Here is a 22524-nt window from a genome sequence, read left to right as displayed (position 1 = left end):
AGGGAGACAAAAGAAATTTAGGTTTTATTTTTAAGTGCCAGGAAGATATTATAGATTGTTGAGCCAAGAATTTGTAAAACAAAAATGGTGTTTCGGTATAGATGTCTGACTTCCCTCCTCTCATTAAGCAGTGGGACACTGTGTTGTCAGACATTTTCAATGTGTTGTTTTATTTTTCTTAACTATTATTTTGTTTCTTTATTATTCTTAACTATTCTAATGGCCTACTAAGCTGATCCCTAGACAGTTTCCATTGGTAATCTTGAATTTTTTTAAATCTTTAAAACATCAATAAAACATTAAACAAAATTTAAAGAAATGTATGTGTACATGAATAAGCCAAAAAAGTCAAATGGGAGAGAAGAGAGATTAAAATAAGTCCCCTAGAACTCCTCTAGGAAGACACAGCAGGAGACTAGAAATTAAGCAATGAGAACCTAGATTAAGGTAATTATTTGGATCATGTTTTCTTTAAACTACAAAGTTTAGATTCATTGGCACAATGAATAAACCCTTCTTACAACAGACACTTTAAAAATGTTGATTGGTTGGCAATGCATAGAGAAGATTTCAAAGTTAAAATAGGACTGCATGGCAAACAGATTGAATATAGAAGATGAAAGAGAGGGATAAATGACTCCATTTGGATGATGACTCCTTAGTTTCAAACTTGAGTAACTATGATGGTATCTCTTTTTTCCTGTCTGTGACAGAATCAGGGAAGCTGGAAGTAGGGGGACCTGTTTGGGAGGGAAGATGAGCTCAGCTTGAGACATGCTAAACTTGCCATCAGCACATTCTAAATTTCATATTCAACCTGACTTCTTCCTTTCCAAGCTAGACCCACTTGCTAGCTTCAGCCCTGGGAGAGCTTTTAGATTTTTAAAACCTAATTGCCCATGGTTAAAGGAACCAATCCCAGGCTGATTATCTTCTTTTGCCATTACTAAAAGAACTAGTTTCTTTGAAGATTCCTGCTGCTGCCAATTAGAGTCTGAGATTCAGAATCAAGGGATTTAAGTTCAAATTCCAACTCTGCTACTTTCTATCTTGAGCAAGGCATTTGACATCTCTGAATCTCAATTTGCTTATTTGTAAAAAGAAACTAGATAATTCTAAGGTGTGTTCCTTCTCTAAATCTCATGATACAATGAAGGATGTTTCATTATTGTGAGTCCTATGAAGTTGCTTTATTCAGATATTTCCATTGGGTTGGAACCAATGACCATATTTTGTTGATGTTGTTGTTGCTTGTGGTTTTTAGTTGTGTCCAACTGTTTGTGACCCAATTTGGATTTTCTTGGAAAAGACACTAAAGTGATCATATTCTTCTTCAGCTCATTTTAATAGATGAGGAAACTGAAGCAAACAGCTGTAAGTGACTTGCCAAGTTCACTGTGCTAGTAAATGTCTAATATTGGTTTTGAACTCAGGAAGAGTCTGGTTTTAAACCTGGTGCTCCATCCACTGTACAACCTAGCTTTCCCTGTCTATATTTTACATATATTTATAACTTCAGATAACTAGACCACTTCACAGGAATCCTTGTTCAAACCAATAGTGACTAACTGGGTGGGAATGTCTATACATCCTTGACATTTAAAGCCTTCTACAACCTAAATGCTACCTACTAGTCTTATTTAGTCTAGTCTTCTCAACACACTCTTCTTTCCTGTTCTAATGGCCTACTAAGATGATCCCTAGACAGGAATTCTAACTTCTCCCTCTAATCCTCAGCTTCCTTCAAAGCTCAGTCTAGGAATTTACACAAGATCTTTCCTAGCTCCCTAGTTGTTGGTCCTCTTGAAATAAATAATTTATAGAAATTCCCATGTATTTTATCTTCCCTTGGAATTTCCTCAACTGTGAAATGAGGTTATTGTACTGGATTATTTCTGATATCTCTTCTGACCCTAAATCCATGATCCTATCTTTGCATATGTAAGACTCAGCAAAATATAAACTGGTTGGGGCCTGTCTTCATTACCTTGCATCGTGCATGATGTATGCAGTAGAGGTCTGAAAAATACTGAATTAAAATGAATCCTTGGAAAGATAAATCTTTGACTTGAGGCTGAAATCCTTCTTTGCAGAATATGATCCTATATATTACTCTGACCCTTAAACAAAATTGACACAAAACTTTTGTTCCAAAAGTCCCTTCCCATTTCTCATTTTTACTCTCTAGCTAGATCTCTCAGCTCTCTGTTGTAATACCAGACCTAGAGAATCTGAAATGCCCACAGCCTGAAAAGCAGGAAATGGCTCTTCGGAAACTGCTGTCCCCAAGGGTCCTAGATGTATGGTCCAGGTGTTGAGGGAGAGGGCAGGCCTCTGGCTTGATGTTCCTGTGGTAGAGGAGGGGAGAGCTACCAGTTTAGACACTCTCCTCCCCCACTCCCAAAACAGAATGAATCATGTCCATCCACAGCAGGGAGAGGATGTCCCCTAAACTCTGACCAGCAGGAAGGAAGTTGACCTCTGGGAGGGTGATAATTTGGGAGGGTTCACTGTGAGGGGGGGAAATTAAGAGGGGGGCATCATTCCTCCTCATAAACAAAAGGTAAGATATTTCCCCCAGGGTGTCAGGCCAGTCCCATGACTGTGACTTGTTGGTCAAAAGGATAGGGATCATCTTCAAAGCATTTGTTTTTGAGGGGTTTTTTTAATATTCACTTCCAGGGCCCATGGACAAGCCATGAGAATGGCATTGTTAGGCAGCAACTGGGCCTATAAGAAGGCAGGGAGAACCACAAAGTGTTGGAATCAGGAGGGGATAGGGCAGCCTAATAGGGATTAGCCAGATCAGGATGATCCTTATTGCAGAACACTACCACTACACATATTTTAAGGGACTCTGGCCATTGCATGTCCCTTCCTGTCTGGAGAGGTAGGGACTGGGTGAGTACTCCCACTGTAAGTTTTCTGAAGATTTTAGCTAGAGGGACTCACTCTGTAATAAGAACCAGAAGATTGGATGCCTCCCATTTCAGTGTTAGATGCATATTTTGAGGCCTAATGTGAGCACTGAAGCTAAATGGGAAGAATGAGAGGATATAAAGAAACTGTGATGGTGAAAAGTTCTGAAGAATCATACATGAAATTAAAAAAAAAGCAAAGATGAGAATTATTTATTCCAGAGAAATAAAGGTTAGAAAGACAAAACAGTCTTTCAGTCACAGAAAAGATTATATGTTATTCTCTAGCTTTGCTAAGGCAGAACAAGAAGAAAGCAGTCATGAAGGATTTCTATTAATTATAAAATACTTTTCCACAGAAGTGTATATACATGATTCCTGGCACATAGTAGGCACTCAAGTATTTTCTTGGATGAATGAAAAAAATAAGACAGTAGAACATCCCTGTCTTTCTGTCTCCTCTCTCTTTTCCCTTTTTCTCTTCTCTCCTTTCTCTTTCTACCCTTTCCCCTTTTTCTCTCTCTCCCTCTCTCCTCTGTCTTCTCTCTCTTCTCTCTTTTCCCCTTTCTCTTTCTCCCTGGGGCCTTTTTTTTGATATTTTATTTTTATTTTCCAACTTCATGTCATAAAAGCCTTTCAACATTCTTCCACCTGCATAATCATGAGTTACACATTTTTCCACCACACTCCCTTTCCACCCCACCCCTTTCCCCAGCTGCAAACAGTTTGGTAAGATGCACATGTTACACCCATGTTCAACATACCCACAATTCTCCTCTTTCTTCTCTTTCTCCTCTTTCCCCTTTCTTTCTCTCCTCTTTCTCTCTTCTCTCTCTCTCTCCCCATCTCTGCTCTTTTCCCCTTTCTCCTCTTTCTCTCCTCTCTCCCCTTTTTCCTCTTTCTCTCCTTTCTCTCTTCTACCCTCTTTCTTTAAAGATGAAGGAGAAAGAAGAAAAGATATCTAAATTTAGGAAAAATTATCTTCTGATTGGGATCCTTTAAAAATATATTCAGAATCAAGGTCTTGTCAATTAAGTACTTAAAATGTGTCAGTCATTTGTTAATCACTGAAGATAGAAAGACAAAAAAAAATCATCAAAAAAGAGTCCCTGCTTTTAAGGAGTTCACAGTCTGATGGGGGAAGCAACATGGAAATAATAAGGTGCTTAGAATAGCTGAAAAGTAATATCAGAAGTCCTTCCTGTAGAAGGTCTAACATTCTCTATGTAGAGTGTTGTCACCCTGAGGATTCCATGGCTGATAGTTCACACATTCTCAGGTTCTTCAGATTTCATCAATGAAAACACACACACACACACACACAATATCCTGTGCTAGACTAGACTGAAAACTTAGGAAGCATTCTGCTGGTTTGCTCTTTTTACATCTGTGACCTCCTGCCCCCTTGCTACTACCCTCTAGAGGAGTTATTTCTGCAAAGCAGGGATGGTGAGAGAATGGAATGGGGAAAATTCCCCTTTCTGAGGTCATGACTGAATGGGCTAACTGGGTCCCATCTACCCTTCTTGGCACCTATAAGTAAATAGGTACTCGAGAATAACGTTTATATAGTGCTTTGTTGAGAAAGTGATTTCCTCCAAATGAAATAAGTAATGAGGTTGAGGAATGATGTGCACTAACAGGTATCTGATGGCACAGGATTTCAACTTAGGTCTTCTGAAATCAAGTCTAGTCTAGCATTTCGGTTTGTTTTTCCACTAATAAATGCCAGAGATTGTGACCGGTGTTGAGATGGAAATGCAGGGATCAGGGCAAAGATTAAAAGAAAAAGAGGTGGAGCCTTGGGCACTTAGGTTTTTCTTTTCTAAGAATAAAGACTCGACTCCCCACTTCTGTGCTGAGATGCCATCCCCTTCGGAGGGCTTGGGGTGGAGGCGCGGGGAGCTGGGGGTGCCAGGGCTTTGGGCGCCCCCCGCTGAGATGCCGTGGGCAGGCGCTCGGAGCCCCCCGCGGGATCGGCTGTTCCTCGGGGGCTTCCCCAGGTGCCTCACCTGCATCCCGCCCCGCCCATGTCCCGCGCCCCGGCTCCCGGGGGCTGGCAGCGGGGGGTGCCCACACGGGCCGGGGTGATGTCACGGGTGGGAGCCCCGGAGAGAAGAAAGGAAGGAAGGAAGCACCTATCCGGCGCCCCGTGAGGACGGCGGGGCAGCGGGACAACACGGCCGCGGGGGCCGGGGCGGGGAGAGGGTCGGGGCGCGGAAAGTTGGGGGCCCCAGGGACGGGACTTATTGAGAAGGCGCGTCCGGGAGGGGCGCGGGGGCCGTGTGCCCGGCGGAGGCGGCGCCCCCGGGTCAGGCGTCCCCGCCCCGCCCGCTCCGGTGCCCGCCCGAGGCCAGCCCCGAGCCCCGGGCCCGCGGGGAGCGGCCGAGGCGGAAGCGCGGCCCCAGGGAGCGGCCGGACCGGAGCGGGCGGGAGGCGCCGGGCCGGCGCCCCGGGCCGCGGGCTGGGCGCGGGCGGCTCTCGGGCCGAGGGCAGGCCCGGAGGAGCCGGGGCGCCGGGCGGCCCGGAGGCCGCGGGGCGGAGGCGGCGGCGGCGGCGGCGGCGGAGCCCCGGCCCCGCCCCCGAGCCCCGGCCCCGCCCCCCGCGCGGCGCCTCCCGAAGCACAAAAGCGAGGCGGGGGGGCGGGGCGGAGCGCGGCCCCGCCCCCGGGCCGGCCGCCGATTGGCCGTCCCGGCCGTCCGTCCGCAGGCTATTTTCGGCGGGGCGGGGAGGCCGCGCCGCCCCGGATCACGTCTGCGCCGGGGCAGCCAACCGGGCCGGGCCGGGGCGGCGGGTGGAGCTGCCATTGGGGGCCCGGGGCCGGCCCCCCTCTCCCACCCCTCTGCCCCCCGCGCCCGGCCCGGCAGGCACATCCTGCCCGCTCCACCTCCCCCTCGTGCAAGCGGAGCGGCGGCCTCCGAGGACCGCGGGGGCGAGATGTAGCGCGCCCGGCGCCGGGGCTGCACAGTCGGCGCGGCGGGCGGCCGGGGGCGCGGGGGGCGCGGGGGCCGCGGAGGACGGCGGCTGAGGAGGCGGAGGAGCCAGCAGGACGGGGGCGCCCTGCCCCCCGACACCGCCGGCCCAGGTGCCCGTCGTCTCCTCCCAGGGCCGGGGGGCGCCTGCGGCGGGGGGAGGGCGGCGGCCCGCTGGGCCCCGGCGCGGACCCCCTCCTTCCCCTAGACCCTCACCCGCAGGGGCCCCGGGGAGACCCCCGCGGCCGGGCCCGGCTTGACTTTGCCCATCCCAGGGAGCTGGAGCCCAGCGGCTGCCTGTGTTTGGGGTTCTCTGGGACAGTGGGACTGGCCCCCGTCCCTCGCGCCGTGTGTGTGTTTGTGTGTGTGTGTGTGTGTGTGTGTGTGTGTGTGTGTGTTTGTGTGTCTATGTGTGTGTTTGTGTGTGTGTTGTGTGTGTGCGTGTGTGTGTGTGTATTGTGTGTGTGTAGGTGTAGATTTGTCTGCCTATATATGTCTCTGCCTCTCTCTTTATATATATGTCTCTCTCTAATCTGTCTGTCTCTGTCTATATATATATTTGTCTCTCCATATATATATATATGTCTCTCCATCTCTCTCATCTGTCTGTCTCTGTCTATATATATATATAATTTATATATACATATATATGTCTCTGCCTCTCTCATCTATCTGTCTCTCTATATATATATATAATTTGTCTCTATATATATATATATCTCTCTCATCTGTCTGTCTCTGTCTCTATATATATATAATTTGTCTCTATATATATAATGTCTCTCTCTGCCTCTCTCATCTGTCTGTCTCTGTCTCTATATATATATTTGTCCCTATATATATATATATATATATCTCATCTGTCTGTCTCTGTCTCAGTCTCTCTCTCTCTATATATATATATGTCTCTCTGCCTCTCTCATCTGTCTGTCTCTGTCTCTCTCTCTCTCTCTATATATATATATATATATGTCTCTGCCTCTCTCATCTGTCTGTCTCTCTCTATATATATATGTCTCTGCCTCTCTCATCTGTCTGTCTCTCTATATATAGATATATGTCTCTCTCTGCCGCTCTCATCTGTCTGTCTCTCTATATATATATGTCTCTCTCTGCCTCTCTCATCTGTCTCTCTCTCTATATATATATGTCTCTCTCTCTACCTCTCTCATCTGTCTGTCTATATATATTTGTCTCTCTCTATACACACACACACATATATCTGCCTCTCTTATCTGTCTCTCTCACACACACACACACACATCGAGTAGGATTTATCACCTAGGACACTCTCTTAAGATAGGACAGACAAACCCCCAGAGTTACAAAGAGATGCAGCAGTTTTTTGTCTTGGTCGGTTTGTCTGCTGGAGCAATTTCCAGTAATCTGCCCGGATCCACTAGAACTTCTCTTCAAGCTCCAAAACCAAAGAAGGAGGGCTAGGGGAAGACTGAGAGAAGCCACAGGAAAGAGAATCTCACCTCCCCACCTTGAGCACCTAGTTAATGGAGTTGACTACTTTTCTTTACAACTCTGTGCATTCTCAAGGACAAGAGTGGGCAGAGTTGGACAGTCCTCATCAGAGCCTGGCTCTTGGCTTTCAGAATTGACAGCCTTGCCCTTTTCTCCCATGGCCTCCCCTAACCTTTGCTTTTTATGTGGCCAGGGTCTTAGGGGGTCTCAGTGACACTTCTTGGAAACTCCTGAGGAGGACACTGTGCCCTCCATTATCAGAGTTTTCTTGTTCTTTTGTCTCAGATGTCTCAGGGTAGCCTAATTATCTCACCCTGCCATGTGGCTGGTGAAACTGCTGCCCCTTTCCCACCCAAAGGGTGGCTGTAGTACTGGGTGTGTTCAACACATCCATTTTGAGAGTGAAGACTTCTAATGCCTTGAATTGCTAGTAAACAATAAGGGAGACTATTTGAATTTGTTCCTGCCCACCCCTGGTTGCTAAGAAGGCAATTCAGAGGGCTCTGACCCTTTACCCAGCCAAAGACTGAGCATAGTTCTAATGGGCTAGGATCAGGTCTCCAGTAGTGCTGATTAGGTGAAATGGTTACTATTTGGAGAGATGAAAAAGGTAACTCCCCAATTTTTCTCTTTTCCCTCAGAATACTGAAGTAATCATAGGAAGGGAAAAACAGTGACTAAACTTTTGGAGAGAAAGTTACCCATTAATGTTTATTTTTTCTCCCTTCTCTTTCCCCTTTAAGGTGTTCAACATAGGCTCCTGTAACTTTAAATAATAATCAGAGATTTGGAGAGGTACACAATCTTCCTAGGAAAGTAAGGGGACAGCCAGAGGAGAGAGCAGAGCCTGGGGGGGAGCTGTGATCCTGTCCCAGGACCAGTATAACTTCAACAGCTTCAGAAATCTGAATGTGCCATCAGCAAGAAGATACCAGAGTGGCCTCTGTTTTGAAAGACTCAAACCTAAGCTGCTTTTCTAAGAGAGTAACCCCTGGGATCCCTTTGCAGGACAACCTCACTTTTGATTAGACTCCCTTCTTGCTGATGCCTGCCTGGTTCAAGGGAATCAAGTAATGTGAGGTGAGTGCACCTGCTGAGAACCAAAGAAGATAAGGAGCAGTGGTTGTCTCCCACCCCCAGGCAAGGAGGGGACTGGACCGCTCTTCCAGTTTGGAAAGAAGGCATTCACACCCCTAGCGGTTGGCTGCTGAATCCAGTGGGGTGTGTTTCTTGTTTTCCTTCCCGATTGTGGCCTCAGTACTTGATGGGGCTGCCTGTTGGTGGAACAATCTTCACAGCATCTGGCGGGAGCAAAGAGCTGTGGGAGACGGCCAATGAGCCTGGGCTCTCCTTGAGACTAAGGTCTCTCCAGAGTTAAAAGGGAGAGAGAGAGAGAGAAAGAGAGGAGGAGGAGGAGGAGGAGTAGAAGGAGAAGAGAGAGAGAGAGACTCCCACTCTCCCCTGTCATGTCCTCCAAGCCAGAGCCAAAAGACCTCCACCAGCTGAATGGGACTGGCCCTCCCGAGCTGCCCTGCCCTGCAGATATCCCTGGCCGGGAGCCATTAGCTAGCACCTCAGAGTTCCTGGGTCCAGATGGGGCTGGAGTGGAGGTGGTTGTGATCGAATCACGGGCCAATGCCAAAGGGGTTCGAGAGGAGGATGCCCTTTTAGAGAACGGGAGCCAGAGCAATGAGAGCGATGATGTCAGCACTGACCGTGGCCCTGAGCCGGCCTCTCCCCTCAAGGAGACCTCCTTCTCCATTGGGCTCCAGGTGCTTTTCCCTTTCCTTCTGGCCGGCTTTGGGACCGTTGCTGCAGGCATGGTGCTGGACATTGTACAGGTAAGAGTGTTGGGGAACAGTAGGGATCAGTGGGAAAAAACTAGCCATTCTAGTTTTCCTTCCAGCCTCCATGGCAGAGGCAATCACACCCAGAAGCAGCATCTTCCCAGAAAGATCACTTCCCCTTTGGACAGGATCCTTTACTCTCAGGCACGTTGTTGGCCTACAAATAATTTTCTTTAGAAGCCTCTAGGAAGGGAGGTGGCTGTGTGGAGCCAGGGTGAGGGTAATCATTACCTAGCATGCTTTGGCCATGGTCTAGTGCCCCGTGTGGAAAGAGGTCGAGGGGCTGTTGCTACCCTTCCGGTATCCCTTTGCAGGCCCTAACTTGACTGATTATGTTTGGCCTATTCTACCAACTCTCTTATCCATTCATCTGAGCCTTCAGGGGGTCTCAGTGGAGAGCTTAGTCTTAAGTCCTCCTTGCTGGGCAGGGATTTGGCTGGCTGACAGAGTAGGGGAGGAGACTTGGTTTGCAGTGCCTATAAAGGGTCATGAAATGCTTTCTCACCTGACTGTCATCTTGGGAGAGTCTTCTTAAAATTATGCACATTCAGACTAGGATACACACAGTCATAGGAGAAGGGTCCAAGATAATTATGCTGAAGCAAAATGAAGACAAAAGATGACCAGACCTGGGTAGGACGCTCACCTGCCTTGGGCCAATGACTTTTCATTGGATTGGCATGTAACATGGACGATAATAGAACAGAAAGGGTCTTGAGGAGTTATTTTATGCAACTTCTTCATTTCAAAGATGAAGAAACTGAGGCCCAGAGAGGTTCAGTGATTTTGTTCAGGTCCTTCAATAGTAAGGAAAGAAAATGATTCAAACTGAGATCCACTGACCAAGTCCCATTCCATTGACTAGGAAGCCCAAGCAAACTTGGAGTTTTTTGTGTGTGTCACAAGAACGTGGTGCCAGAGGTGTCAGGGAGACTGTGCTAACAGGGTGTCCTCAAAGGGTAGGGTATATTCAGAGCTCCTAGAAGGAAGCTGAAATCTGAGCTAATCAGCAGCATGTATCAAGTTCCTGCTGTGTGATGAGTCCCAGTACTCCTAATGGAGGTACAAAGAAAGAAATCTGGGCCATGGTCCTGGAACCTTAGAATCTCATAGTAGAGACAGCCCTCTCCCTTAACCTCTTGGGGTGATGAGGGAGAGAAGTGGTCCCCCTCTGGAAAAACTCCTAGCCTAATGGACCAGACATCACTCCAATCCCTTGGGGAGCTCTCAGTCCATATAATCTTGACCATGAAACATTCCTTGCTATTCCCAAGTAGTTCAGACTACTGAACTTGTTGGAAGGAATAGATATGCAGCAGGCAGAGAGCATCCCCTTTGCACCCCACCCCCACCAATCCCTTAGAAGACATGGGAAATAAAAAACTTACTCCTGGGAGATTGCTCACCTCTCAAGCAATGCCCAGTGGCATCTCCTTTGGCTCATACCCCAAAGAGACCAGATAGATCCGGCTAAATTCAGCCAACATGCCCACCCCCTGACCACCTTGACTCGTGCCCTTCATGAGAAACTGCAGCTGCTGCTTCATGACTGGGTGTTTACAAGGAAACCATGTGTTCTCCCCACCCCCACCATCCTGGGATTTGTACCAGAAAGTGTAAGCCAACTGGAAGGTAGAAGAACTGAGCTACGGGTTCTCACCTACAGTAGTTCTTCCCTGTCCTGTCCTGTGTCAGACCCTATGTTAGGTCCTAGAGATACAAGGACAGAGAAAGAAGCAATGGAGATTTGTTAGTTTTTAGCTTTCTCAAAAAGACTGGTCATCACTGGTCATCATGGTTTCTCCCTGATTATATTTTCTCCTATTATAGTTGTAGCCATTAGGCCCACAACCTCCTTTAGGAAGGGAAATGTGTAGGAGTGCTAGGGTTTGGGTTGTTCCCCCCCCCATGGATATTTCTTCTGTGCCATGTCCCTAATTTTACCTCACTGATCATCTCATTCTGAATCCTAATTTGAGGCTTACTCAGTCATAGACTCCACAGTGAATGACATCAAAATCTCCCACCTTGTATCTTTACAGAGAAACTCATAATACTCTTGTGTGTCCCAAACCAGATGTAATAGAGAAATATTTAATAAAATAAATAAGAATACAATAAAACATAAATAATAGGAATATGTGATTTTCTGAGTTAATATGTAGCTGACAGGGATCCTTATGTATGGTTTAATGACCCTGAATCTATTTGAATTTGACACCATTGGCCTCTAAAGAATGGAGTTCATGACACTTTGGTTTGACAGGAGCAAGAGTTTAGGAGAATAGGTCCACCTAAATGCTGTGGTCTGGGATTCTCAAAGGGGTCTCATTCTGTTTCCCCACCCCCTTTTCAGTCTCCCTTCTCCATACTTAGAAGATTGGTTCTATAGCTAGAAAGATCCTCTGCTCTAACCCTCTGTCATATGTAAGAAAACCAGTGAAAATGAGATAACTGAACTGAAAAGAGGGAGGAAGAGGAGGGTTATCAGCCTGTCTGTAGAATGTATGAATGTCTGTAAAAGCATACTTTTCTCTACTTTGATGCCGCTGCTGATAGTCATATATTTTTCTGTGCATATCAATGGTTCAGGAAAAACTTGGAACAGAGATTTCAAAAGGGAATCAACTGCCTCAAGAGAGAGGTTTCCTTGTCCCTTTCCCCCTCTTCCTACTGTCCCAATATGGGGAGCAGAGTTGGCCCAACCAGGTGGCAGCAGCTGGGCTTAGAGCAATGGGCACAAGAAGGACTAACCACAGGAAGGTACATGGGAGGGCAAGGGTGTGACTTCCCTCCGGGGCAGTGGGGTCTGTAATCAGATTTCTAAGGATTTCAGAATCAAAGAATGAGAGAGATAGAAGGGACTTCAGGGGCCATCTAGTACAATCTAGATCTTCCAAAATGAATCCTCCTAATAACATACCAGACAAGTGGTCATCCAGCCAACCTCTGCTTGAAAGAAAGGGATGCTTCTTTCTCTGGAGACAGCTGATTCTCTTTTGGAGAGCTCTCATCATTACAAAGTTTTCTCTGACACAGCAAATCCAAATTTGTCTCATTGTAGCTAATACCTATTGCCACTGGTTTTGCCCTCAGGCACCAGACAGAAAAATCTCAATTTCTTTTCCATAAGACAATCTTTCAGCTACTTAGAAAATTCTTTCATATTTCTATTCTTCCCTAGGTAAACATTTCCAGTGTCTTCAACCATTCTTTTTCTGACATTACTCATGACCCCTCATCAACCTCTTACCTTTCTTTGACTGCACTCCAGGTTATTATCAATATCCTTTATAAAAAGTGGCACCCCAAACTGAAGATGGTATTTCAGATATAGTCTGAGTAGGTTAAAGGAGAGAAAAACAATCACCGTTTCTTGCCTTGGACCTCTCCTCTTTTTCTTGCCTTCCTTTTTATTTATCCTGGATCTGAGAAATTGGAGAATAGGAGAATTCTTTCTGGGTCAGACCTAGGGGAGCTGGACAAGTTAGGGATAGCACCCCTGTGAGCTTTGCACAAGCGAGAAGAAGCCCAGAGCAACTCTGAGTGTTCAGTGAATGTGGTGGAAGATGGGAAAGGTAGGTTTGTCTATAGGATTCCATGCCCTCTAAGTTCTGAGCTACTGAGCCAGCTGCCTGTACTCCAGCCAAGGGTACACATGTAATCCCTCTTTTCTGTTAATTCTCTTCACTCAGCTGCTCTAGTCCAGCAGCTGGAGTGAGATAAGGATAAGACTTGAAGACAGGCTGTCAGAAAGGGAAAGAACAAACAAGAGAGCGATGTACCCCTGCCCACACTCCTTGGTGCTTGGGAGGGGAGGTAGCACTGGGGCCAGGGCTGGCTGCATCTCTGGGGGTGGGCAGGAAGGAGGGGAGGTGTTCTTTGTGGCTCATCAGAAACCTTGGTTGCTGTAAACACTGGTCACAGAATTCAGTTCCCCTGGAAATGACCCAGTAGGTGCTAATTTCTCCTCTCCTGTCAACCAAGTTGGTCCTAACCAACTGTTGCTGCTCCTGTTCAGATGGAGCTCTGCACTCATTGATAGCTAACATTCAGTCAGTCAGCAAATATTTATTAAGCACCCAAGCACTGTTCTAAAGTCTGGGAACACAAAAAAAGGAAAAACAAAAACTAGCCCTCTTCTCAAAGTGCTCATAATCTAATGAAGCAAGCAGTTAGATACAAAAAGATATATAAATATACATATATAAAACTAATATATAAATATATATAGCTTATAAATTTTATTTATTTCTTATAAATTAGATATCTAAATAAGATATAGTTATCTCATAACATGTTTTCAGCATATATATGTGACATAAGATATAAGATATTTGTCTTATAACCTAAGATATACAAGTATATGTCTTAAGATGAGTATCTTAGTTGTACATTTTTTGCATATTACTACATTGTTATTGCATGTTGATATATATTATTTATACATAATTGTTTGCCTGTTGTCTCCTATAAATTCAAATGTAAATATATAAATATATATATACATGTATTTATGCCTAAATACATACATACACACAGATATTACAGGCAGCTAGGTGCTTCAGTTGCTAGAGCTTTGGGACTTAAGTCAGTAAGACCTGAGGTCAAATTCTTAATGTAACTCTGGACAAGTCACAAATCTCTCAATCTCAGTTTCCTCCTTTGTAGAATGGAGAGAGTAAATAGCACCTACCTCTCAAGGTTATTGTGAGGATAAAATTAGAAAATATTTGTAATGCTTTGCAAATCTAAAGGTGTTCTCTAAATGCCAACCCATATTATTACTATTAACATAATAAATTGAAGATAATCAACTGAAAGAAAGTACTAACTAGCATTAAGGAAGATTGGGAGGGAAAGCTTTTTATGGAAGACGGGACTGTAGCTGTAACTGGAAAGAAGCCCAGAGATGGAGACAAGGAAGGAGAGAATTCCAGGCATAGGGGATAGCAGTGAAAATGCTTAAATATCTTGTTTAAAGAACAACAACAAAACCAGGGTCATTAAATCCCAGAATACCTGAGAGGAAGTTAAATGTAAAAAAACTGGAAAGGTAGGAGGAGCCATATTAGGGAGGACTTTGAATGGCAGTTGAGGATGTTATACTTGGTCCTAGAAGTGATAGGGAACTATTAGAGTTTATTGAATAGGGAGGTAATATGGTCAGACCTGCATTTTAGAAAGATCAGTTTGACAGCTGAATGGAGGATGGATGAGTGGGAGACTTGTGACTTGTGAAGACAGGGAAACTAACCAATAGATTTACAAGAACATAAGCATGAGTGGATGGAGGCCTGAACCAGGATGGCGACAATGTTAGAGAAGATAAAAGGGGAATATTAAATTATTACAAAGGTAGAATCAAGAGGACTTGGCAGCAGATTGGCTGTGAGGAGTGAGAGAGTGAGAAGTTGATGATGTCACCTGAGTTGCCAGTCTGCGTGAGGAAGGATATGGTGTGCTTTCCAGGAATAAGAAAATTAGGGAAAAAGAATGGTTTGGAAAGGGACAGGAGAAAAAGAAATGGGAAATGAACCAATATTTATTAAACCCCTATTCTGTGCCAAACACTATGCTAAGGACATTACAAACATCATCTCATTGTATAGATAAGTTCAGTTTTGGACATGTTGAGTTTCTGATATCTATGGAACATTCAGTTCCCTCAGATACAATAGGCAGTTGGAGATGTGACTTTGAAGGATAGGAAATAAGTCAAAAATGGATAAGTGGATCTGGGAATTATGAGCATAAAGATTATAATTGAATTCACAAGAGCTTGTGAGATCACCAAGTGAAAAGTATAGAGGGAAAAGTAAAGAGGATCTTCCCCAGGACAAAGCCTTGAGAAGTAGCCATGGCTCATGGGGATGACCTGGATAAGAGCCAGGAAAGAATACCGAGTAATAGAAAAATAAGAAGAGAAGTAGAAGAGAGTAGTGTCATGAAAACCAAAATGAAGACCCACTGTAGAAGGGTCAAAAATGATGAGGATTGAGAAAAGACCATTAGATTTGATGATTAAGAGATCATTATTGACTTTCAAGAAAGCAATTTCAGTTGGATCATGAGATTTAAAGTTAGACGAGTTAAGAAGAAAATGACAAGAAAGTGAAGGCATGTATTGTAGATGGCCTACAAGTTTAGCCATAAAAGGGAAGAGAGATATAAATGATTGCAGAGATGGGGGAAAGAAGAGAGAGTTTTTTTGAGAAGGGGGCAATGTGGGCATGTTTGAAGGAAGAAGGGAAGCAGCCTAAAGATACATTCTTTCTGAAGATTAAGAGATCACAGCTAATCCATGTCTGCCCATTCTGGGCCTCTCTAAAGACCCATCACAGCATTTTATTTAGCATGGCAGTAATCATCCTCGGCTCTCAAAAGTTTTATGTCAGAAGACCACAAGCTCTGATTCATTCTGTCTTGCTGGAAGGGCCTAGAGGATGGTCCAGCCTAGCTAAGTCTGAAGAATTTCTACACCAGTGGACTGGCCCCTTGGTGAAGACTTCTTTGACTCTGGCAAGCCCAGAGGATGTGCCAGAGATATAGGTGACATTTGTGTAATATTTTTGAGGCTTATATAAAGTCTTGAATCTTATTCATCTCATTTGTCTCAAAAGGTCTTATCTCATTTGAGCCTTTATGATATCCTTGTGCAGGTAGGGTTCTTTGGAAGAATTATCCCCATTTTATATATAAATGACTACACTCTAGCATTCTAGACATTGTGAATTCCCAAAGAAAAATGAAAATACTTGTCATCAGGAAACAGATAAAGAAATTAAGAGTATACATATGATAATAAGGGAAAAGGAGGGACTATATAATTCCTGTTTCTTCCTCTGAAGTGTCTCTCTTCTTTGCACTCTCAGTTAAACAGTGCTGATTGAGAGCAGAGTCCATTGTGCCAGACTTTGAAGAAGACACAAAATCTAGTTGAAGCATTGTCCAGACCCTTATCCATGACCTTCATACAGGCTCTTATTACCTTATTTCTTGTTTGTTGTTCTACCCTCCCAGTTGACCTTTCTAACTTGAGTCTCTCTTTATTCTAATCTGACCTGTTTATTAATGGGAGGCATATATTCCGTGTGTGTGTGTGTGTGTGTGTGTGTGTGTGTGTGTGTTATTGAGATTTTTGAAATTTTTTTTGATTTCACTGTTAAGTCCCAATAATCTGCCTCAACACACACAAAACAGAGCCTTCTCTTTGACAAATTCAGTACAGTTAATCAAATAAAACCACTGTGTCTGGCATTGTATGACTTGTTCCACAGTTATAGTCCTCCCTCCCCAAAAGCTGTGGAGTTTGAGCAACACACACACACACACACACACACACACACACACACACACACCCTCTTTTGTTGTCCTAATCGTGGACTTCAAATTCTATACTGGCTGCCTATCTATCACCTAAAGCTTGAGGAGATGGAGATCAAAAAATACCTCATGTATGAGAAGTCAGAAAGATAGCATTCCTGAACTGCTAGATGGCACATTGGATAGAACACCAACCCTGGAGTCAGGAGGGCCTGAATTCAAATCCAGCCTCAGATACTTAATAATTTCCTAGCTGTGTGTCCTTTGGCAAGTCACTTAAACTACCATTGCCTTGCAAAAAAACAAAATAAAAAAATACCATTTCCACCATGGATGATAATTTGTACAAAGGAATTGAAACAGGAAATTTAATATGTACATATAGAGGGAACAATGATCAAATACTGGGGGGGGGCAGGGATGGGGGGGGGGGAGAATTTGTGAAGGGAAGATGGGAGTTTGAGCTGTTCATTGACTTTCCTCTTAATCACCTAGCTACTAAAAAGTTGGAAGTGGGATTGGAACCAGTCTTCTTGACTTTTAAGTTCAGGATTCTATAAAGTGAGGAAGGATGAAAAAGAGGAGAGATACTACCTTACTCAGCCTACCTACCTCCATCCTTCTGTTGTCAGCTTTCTATATGGGTTAAAACTAGTAGAATCATATGGAAGAGAATAAAGGAGTTAAAATCCCAATCTTCCCACCCTAGCATACTATTTACTAAGCAGGATCATTGGACTAAAGACTTGAGAGCTGCAAGAGATCCTAAATGTTATTTTATTCATCCCTTCCTCATTTTACAGATAAGGAAACTGATGACACAAAGGATAAAATAGTTTGTCCACAGTCACACAGGAAACAAGTGAAATCCAAGATTCAAATCCAGGTGCCACATTTCCAAATGCAGCCTTCATTTTACTGTATGGTGCTACCTCAAGTTGATCCCTGTTTATCCGACTTTGATGGGGTAGGAGGAGGGCATGAATATGCAACCTGGATATCTATTCAACTGTTGTTTAAAAAAAAAAGTGAAAGGTGGGAATGGGACTTGAGGAGGCGAAATAGAATAAAAAAGAAACATCTCTGACAGTGTAATACTACTGAGGCTTTTGTTAGCTCCAAGCAGAGGTTCAGCCTCAGTCTCATTTGGCTGCACCTTTGTGCTTCTCCTCACTCTGGACCCCGCCTGCCATCAAGGGGTTTGTTTGTTTTGGGCTTACGTCTTGTCTTCTCCCCTCAGATGTGGGTATCAAGCTGTGCTTGTGCTGCCTGGCCCCTTACCCTGGTACCTAGAGGATTCCTCAGGGGGTGGAGAGCTTCAGGCAGGCTGAAGAGTAGAACACTCCGATCTGTTCTGAAAAGTGAACTCTAGTTGCCTCCTGAGGGAGGGTGGACAGGTTTCCACTCCTCACTTCTTCCCTATCTAATCATTTGAGCTAAGAATTGAGGAGTCACTTGGGTCCTCTTACTGCCCCAATAATTCCCTTAGCCATGAACTTTCTTCCCTGCCATGGATGATTAGTAGGTTGCTTTTAATTTTCCTCTCCCTGGAACCAACCCTTCCTAGAGTGGTGGAATGTTTAAATGTTGGAAAAACTGAGGGTCAGAAAGAGATTTAGGGGACCATGGTGGGGAAAGATTGAGAGTACAGTTGGAAGAAGAAAGGTAAGGTAATCAAGTTTTCATCCAGAGAGAGGGCTACAATCCAACCTTCTCCCAACTCTGAGGGCCTCAGAGGTTTGAGACTTAGGAGGTTATCAAAGAGGATGGGAAGACATGTTCATTACTCACATGGATGAAAAGACTTCAGATATACCAGACAGAGACAGCATGTGGGTGTCCATGTTCCAGGAACAGAGCAAACCTTCTTAGAACTTACACTTTTCCATCTATAGAAAGATCAGGAAGACGTAGTGGGTGGCTTGGCTTCCTGGCTGCAATTCATAGACAGTCACTGGCATTTGAATCAGTTTTTCCCTAGCTGTACAGGATGAACAGGGTAGGTCTGAACTAGACCTCAAGGGAAAGAAAAAGATTTTTTTTTGCTATTTTCCACACCATTCCTTAATCTTGAAACCCTGCCAGTTCTAGTTCTAAGCTCCCTCTTCCCCCTTTTCCTTTAGAAGCTGAAGTTTTTGAGGTTTAGGGTAACTGCCTTCTGAACTTGGGGGTACTGAAAGAAGATTGGTACCTAGAGAATAAATGTGTACTTAAGGTGGAAAGAGGAATGGACTCTCTTTAATGAGAGGTTTGTATACTGTTGGGTGATGGAGGGATGAGAGAGGTTAATTTCTGCTCTTTTGGAGCCAGGAAATCAAAGCATGCCAGGGGAACGTCTATGCTGACTGAAAGTCCAAGTTGGGGTCTGTGTTAATTAAATGGTTTTGGGGTAGTAGGATATTTACCACTGTTAGTTATTCATTTAGAAAGACAACATGGTCTAGTGAAAGAAAGGAACTATGAGTCAGGAGAAGCAAATTCAAATCCTTCTTTTGACTACATGCCCATAGCTAATGAGCCTCAGTTTCTTCATCTGTAAAATGGTTTGAATTGTCCATTATATTCAGTTGGTAGTTTTGAGGATCAGGTGAGAAAATGCATGTAAAATACTTTATAAACAATAATGAATGATAATGTAAGTGGGCGAATAAATTATTTTAAAAAATTCAAGAGGTATAAAAATAGCTAACATCAATCTAGTGCTTTACAATTTGCAAAGTTGTATGCATACATTCTGAGACTCGCAACAACCCTGTAATAATAGCTAATATGAAGCACTTAGACTTTGCAAAGCACTTTATACATAATATCTCATTTTATCCTCAGAACAACACTAGGAGGTAGATACTGTTATTATCACTATTTTACAGATGAGGAAATGGAGGTAGATTGAGGTGAAATGACTTACTCAAGAGTCTCCAGCTAGTAAGGCTCAGACCAACTCAGAAGGCCAGGTTATTTTTTTTAATGTTATTTCTAATATGCCACTCTGAAAGTTCAGAGAAGGAAGAACTTATTTCTAGTTGGAGAAACTAAGAAAGGCTGATAAATGTATAATTTGGGTTAAGAACTTGGAAGATGGTATAGTGTTTCAATAGGTGGAAAAGAGTGAGAACATTTAAGGAATAGGACTAATTTAAGTAAAGTTGTAAAAGTAGACTAGCCTAGGAACTTATTTGAGGAACTCCAGAGTAGCTAGAGCTCAGGGTATCAAAATAAGAGCCTCATGAGATAAGATTGCAAAGGTAGACTGGGACCAAGATGGTAAGGGCCTTGAGTGCCTGAACAAAAAGTTCCCTCTGAGTGAATGCAGGCCCTTTCCCTGTGCTTGCTTCCCCATGGTAAACCTTTCTAATATCCCCCAGCAGCTACACAAAATGTGAGGCAGAAGGTTGTATCCAATCATCCATGGTGGTTGTCATTGCCTGCAAGGAGAGGACTGGAAACATATTCTCCTGAAGGGGGGAGGGGGAGGGAATGGATCTTCTAGAATGAGAGGGAGTTTAGGGTAAAGAAAAGGTTCAAACCTAGAAAAGATGTATATTATGGTAGGGAAAGTGCTGGATGTAGAGGCAAAGAGCTCAGGTTTGAATTTCATTTGTGACCTCAGGCAAGTCATTTGGTTTCTCTGAGCCTCAATTTCCTTATCTATAAAATGGGAAGGTTCAACTAGATGATCAAATTTCCCTTCCTCTTCTACATCTATGATCCTTTGATTATTAGTTCCCAATGTCAGGAGGGAGTTCACTATGAAAATGTGAAGCTAACACCATTTCATTTTAGGGGGAGGTGAAATAGAAGTGGGAAGAATGATGGGAGGGTTTTCCCCCTACCCCAACCAGAACTGGCTTACTACTTTGGGAAACGTAGGAGGAAGGGAACTAGAGAGCCCGTGGCAGGAAACTAGAACACCAATGGTATGTGCTGATTGTGTCCAAGAGCAATAGTTCCTCCCAGGCAGGTGGTGAAGCCTCTCAAACTGAGGCAGACCATGATTAACTCTTTTTTTCCTTTGACATAACTCTTTAAGCCAAAGAGGGATTCATGTTTCTCTACTTTGGGGAAGGTATCCCAATTAGGGACTAATAAGAGAATGGACATTGCAGTATCTGACGTTGGTCATGGGAAACTGGGGGTATGTGTAAATATCTTTGATGGTCCCCAGGAAGGTTCTTATATCTGTGCTAAGGATGAAAAGGAAATGGGTGAGAAGACCTAACACTAATGAAATTAGTTCCATCCCCATTAGGCTTTTAAATCCTGGTTGGTTTCCCTATGGGGGAAGGAGGTGCCTCAAAATGAGAGGGAGGGGTCTGTTTCTCCTGTAACTTATGATTCTCATTCAGTCTCTTCCTCCTTTTTCTTGTCCTTAGCTCATGGGAGGAAGGGAGATATATGGAACTCATTAGAACTCAACCCTGTCCTGTCTAATCTTATCCTCCACCATTTATGTATAATGAAATTAGCATAAAGAAAGGGAAAAGGTGCAAAGGGGTACATATCTGATTAGTGACCAAACTAAATCTAGAATCCAGATTTCATTCCTAGTATTTTTTTTCTACTATGCCTAGGTTACTGAGCATCATGACTGCCCAGCCCAGCCTTCAGCCCCAGGGCCTGGCCATTTGAAATACAAAAATATAGAAGCCAGTATACATTATTCTCCATAGACTAGGGAGTAAAGAACTTTAGCTACAGGCTAATGTGCAAGTGACTCTTTTATCCAAGTTAAGCTAGCTTCCTAGCTAACTACCTCCTACCTTGGAATCTAGTGATTTCCACACATTTCTAATACACACACTGTCCTTTGGAGAGAAATAGGCTAGAGGATACTGAAGGACTGGAGGGAGTTAGGGGAAAAGGGAGGGAATCCAGCCATCCAGAGATAACATCTGTAATGGTAAGAGCCTTGGCCAAGTTACTTCTGGATTTTGTCCTCACCTTGACTCTTTAAGCCTCTCATTCCATGAACCTGGGTTTCCTCATTCCCAAATCCAGTATTTTCTCCTATACTATATTACCTTTCCAAGTTAGAGTAGAAGGAGGTAAGAGAGGAAAAATGCTTTGAAGACTGGTCCTTGGTGGTTCTGAGGCCTTTACCCCTGACTCTGAGTCAGGTTGAGCCAGACAGAGGGAGGGCAATGGTCCTGAAGGGGTGTTTCTGCAACAGAGCAGCAAAGACCTTGGAGAAAGAAACCAAACAAAACCTTAATCTGCTCAGCACCAGACCTGAAGAGTCCAGTAAAGAACAGCTGAAACAATAACATTCTGGGACAGAACTGTGCAGAAATGGAACTACAGGCAAATCAGGGCAGGGGGCAAGGTGGGGGTTGGGATCCAGATGAAGATCCTTTGCCTGACCAAATTCCATGGACCTACAGTGTATAAGGCATGACACAGGCCCTGCCCTCCAGGGAGTTTTCCTTTTGCTGGGTTATGAGAGGATTGCAGAGCTCAAAAATCTGTGCATGGGAACTGAGGCCAGAGAAGAGGTCAGGACAGGGGTTTCAGAGGAGTCGGAAGGAAGTTAAAGATTCTAAGAGATAGGCATAAGGAGGGCATGCATGCCAGGCTTGGGACATGGTCTGAGAAGATGCGTAGAAGCAGAACATGGACTGTTGAGTTCATAAAGCAGCTGGTTTGGCTGGAGCCTAGAGGGTAAAAGAGAGTACAGCAAAATAAGATAGCAAAAGTGAGCTGAAACCAGATTGTGGAAAGCCTTAAATGTTGACCTGAGGAGATTCTGGGTGTGTAAGCAGAGGAGACATATCCAATCTGTGCCTCTATGGAACAATGACATGCAGCTGGTATATCATTCCCTTTCCCATATTCTCCATTATCACTATTTTACTGTTTCCCATATAACAAATTACAATTGTAGCCCCCATGTCTTTGTATGTATCTACACTACCCCTTACCTCCACCTGGTTGGATTTTTATCATCTTCAGAGTTGTGACTGAAATATCTTTTTCACCCAGGTGCCTTTC

General features: G+C 44.2%; 1 protein-coding gene across 2 annotated transcripts in view; it reads left to right on the top strand.

The window, feature by feature from the left end:
* Positions 1 to 5665: 5665 nt before the first annotated feature.
* Positions 5666 to 22524, top strand: part of SLC41A1 (solute carrier family 41 member 1) — a 38557-nt gene continuing 21698 nt past the window's right edge. Inside the window, exons 1-2 of one of the 2 annotated variants that reach the window (XM_074222504.1) lie at positions 5666 to 6003; positions 8107 to 9204. In XM_074222504.1, coding sequence (XP_074078605.1) covers positions 8830 to 9204 — 375 coding nt within the window. In that variant the 5' untranslated portion in view covers positions 5666 to 6003; positions 8107 to 8829. The remainder of the gene's footprint in view (positions 6004 to 8106; positions 9205 to 22524) is intronic. The other variant, XM_074222503.1, reaches the window with a different exon arrangement.

This window comes from Macrotis lagotis, chromosome 2 (assembly GCF_037893015.1).
Source record: "Macrotis lagotis isolate mMagLag1 chromosome 2, bilby.v1.9.chrom.fasta, whole genome shotgun sequence".
Classification (NCBI taxonomy): Eukaryota; Metazoa; Chordata; class Mammalia; order Peramelemorphia; family Peramelidae; genus Macrotis; species Macrotis lagotis.
This window is presented reverse-complemented; position numbering and strand designations above follow the sequence as displayed.